Source organism: Galeopterus variegatus, unplaced genomic scaffold (assembly GCF_000696425.1).
Source record: "Galeopterus variegatus unplaced genomic scaffold, G_variegatus-3.0.2 Scaffold2469, whole genome shotgun sequence".
NCBI classification, from domain to species: Eukaryota; Metazoa; Chordata; class Mammalia; order Dermoptera; family Cynocephalidae; genus Galeopterus; species Galeopterus variegatus.
This window is the reverse complement of record NW_007728580.1, coordinates 149496-151813: the sequence shown is the minus strand read 5'-3', so window position 1 is coordinate 151813 and position 2318 is coordinate 149496. Positions and strand designations below refer to the sequence as shown.

General features: G+C 41.8%; 1 protein-coding gene across 1 annotated transcript in view; it reads right to left on the bottom strand.

The window, feature by feature from the left end:
- Nucleotides 1–9: 9 nt before the first annotated feature.
- Nucleotides 10–2318, bottom strand: part of MFAP5 (microfibrillar associated protein 5) — a 4948-nt gene continuing 2639 nt past the window's right edge. The window contains 3 exon segments of the mRNA XM_008581807.1: nt 10–525; nt 528–608; nt 1925–1998. Coding sequence (XP_008580029.1) covers nt 497–525; nt 528–608; nt 1925–1998 — 184 coding nt within the window. The 3' untranslated portion in view covers nt 10–496.

The following is a 2318-nucleotide window of genomic DNA, read 5'->3' as shown; positions in this document are numbered from 1 at the left end:
AAATGATGGGGAGTTAATATAGGAAACTCTTGAAAGGAAAATAAATGGACTTCTACTGCTAGCCAAAATAGACAATTTAGCTTTTTTTTTTACCCTAAGCTCTACATCAGACAGATTCAATAGTAAAGATTATTAACTGAAAGTTTATTTTCCCCTGAAATCGTGTGTAGAAATGTTTGCGTATAAGCCATATGGTCATTTCTTCTCAGCTTTTGGCTAAGATCAGGTGTGAAGCCACATGGTCATCATTTATCCACTATGTCTATGATATTGGGAAGCCTCAAAACCATGCAATAGTATATAGACTTTGTATTTTAAGTAGCATTGAAAAATGAGATAAATGTTATCAGCCTGGGTGAAGGGGCGAAAGCAGGACATTGCAAAGGGATTGGTTTCAGAAATAGTGATGTCTCTGGGGTCGCTGACACTAGCTGGACAAGAACTACTCCCCTTTCCTTTCACCACCACACTTTCTTTCGTCTTTCCTCTTCTTTGATCACAGACCATTGGGTCTCTGCAAATTCAGTTTTCACAGGGAGGAAGTCTGAAGTAGTTGGAACGACGGAGTCGCCTTGGAGGCAGACCGGCCATCTGACGGCAGAGTTCATCTAGAAGAGAAGCAGAGCATGACGGCAGGAGAATGCAGGAAGACAGCAAGGGCTCTTGTTTTTAAGGGAACGAGAAGACTTTGCAGTGTGGTGTAGTAGAAAATGTTGAAAAGATATGGGTTAAACCCCCAGCTCTGCCATCTTACGAGTTGTTTACCACTTACTAGAAAGTTTCTTAACTTTTGTGAACCTCACTATCTCTTTTGGTAAAATAAGCATTAAAATAACCTGCCTCAACAATGTATTTGTGAGTATTGAAATGCAATAATGCATGCAAAGCACCCAGCACAGGTGGCCAGTGAATGTTCATTTCCTCTACATACCCAGCTCCCGATTCTGCTAATCATGGATCTATGAAATACAAAGATGAGGTCCAGTCGTTTGGTACACACTTAGGTGTTTACTATGTGCAAATAGCTAACTTTAGTAAATCCCTTGAGATACTTGAAAGTGCCTAGAGTCCCAGATACTCATCCTCAATCTCAAGGTGCTTGAGGTGGCTTGTTGCTTCCCGTGCAGGTGGCTTGCACAGAGCCAATGGGGGCAGGTAGCAAGTTTCCTTCTGCGAAGTTAACTACAGCTCTGACTCAGGAACTCGGCGCAAAGCAGGCTGCTGAGTCAGAAGCGGCTGTGTCGGTGGTGTCCTCACTAACCACAGCCATCGTTTGGGGCTAGCCATGGGGAAAGTGAGAAGTACCTTTTTTTCTGCTATGCAAGGTCTATAATCACACTGGGCTTTTGTAATTGTTCTTTTAACATCTTTCTACCTTCCTCTACCTCTGAAATTTCACAATAAGCAATGCCAATTGTTCCTAGAATTGGTGAACTGGTTATAAAGTAGCCAATTGCTAAATGTCTTATCTGTTTTTTACGTATCAGCCTATCTAAACCTTACTGTCTCCAAATTAGTGCGTGTGGATGTGTGTGTGTGTTTTCTTTTTAGAGTTATGAACGTAGCTGCTGACTAGTAGAGTCTGTTGTCTATAATGGCTGACTTGGTCTTTACCCTAGAACCCCAGTGAATGATCTTTAAAACAGCCAGCGCTTCAAAAATCTATCTCTATAGGAGAGGTTGGGAGGTTAATATCTAGTTGGAAAGGGATTCAGGAGAACTTTTCTTAAGATTGTGTTTGTGCATTAAGCATACTGCTTCACTTAGATTGTTTATTTGGGGTATGTTCCAGCAGGGGCTGGTGGAAGTTAAGGGGGCAGCCTAAACTCGTTCTCCAAAACTAGACTTGGATTCAGGAGCTTTTTGTCCCTATTTACCTCTCTCATAATTGTCCCTCTCCACTAAACCCCAGACATCATCTTACCTTTCATAACTTCATGCTCCTTACAGACAAGACGGGAGCAGATCTCATTGTTGATAATGTACATACGTCGTAAACTGCCATAGTCCCAATGTCATGGTCAAGGAAAGAGATTAAAAAAAAAAAAAAACAAGCCTTGAAAAGGAGAACTAGCCTGGATCTCCCCCATCTGGATTTCTTTAAGCATTTCAAACTTCTTCCCTCCCCCAGTGGAAGGGAGGGGATGGAATGGTATTAATTACTCTTTGTAACTTTGCACACTTCACCTAGAGTCAAGCTGAATATTCCTTCCCACTATTTTCTGTCTTCAGAGTTTTTTGCTTCAGCTTCTTTCCGTCTGGCAATAACTTCAACATACCAGTGTTTTCCTCATGACTCTCCTTTCTCTGTCCCTCGC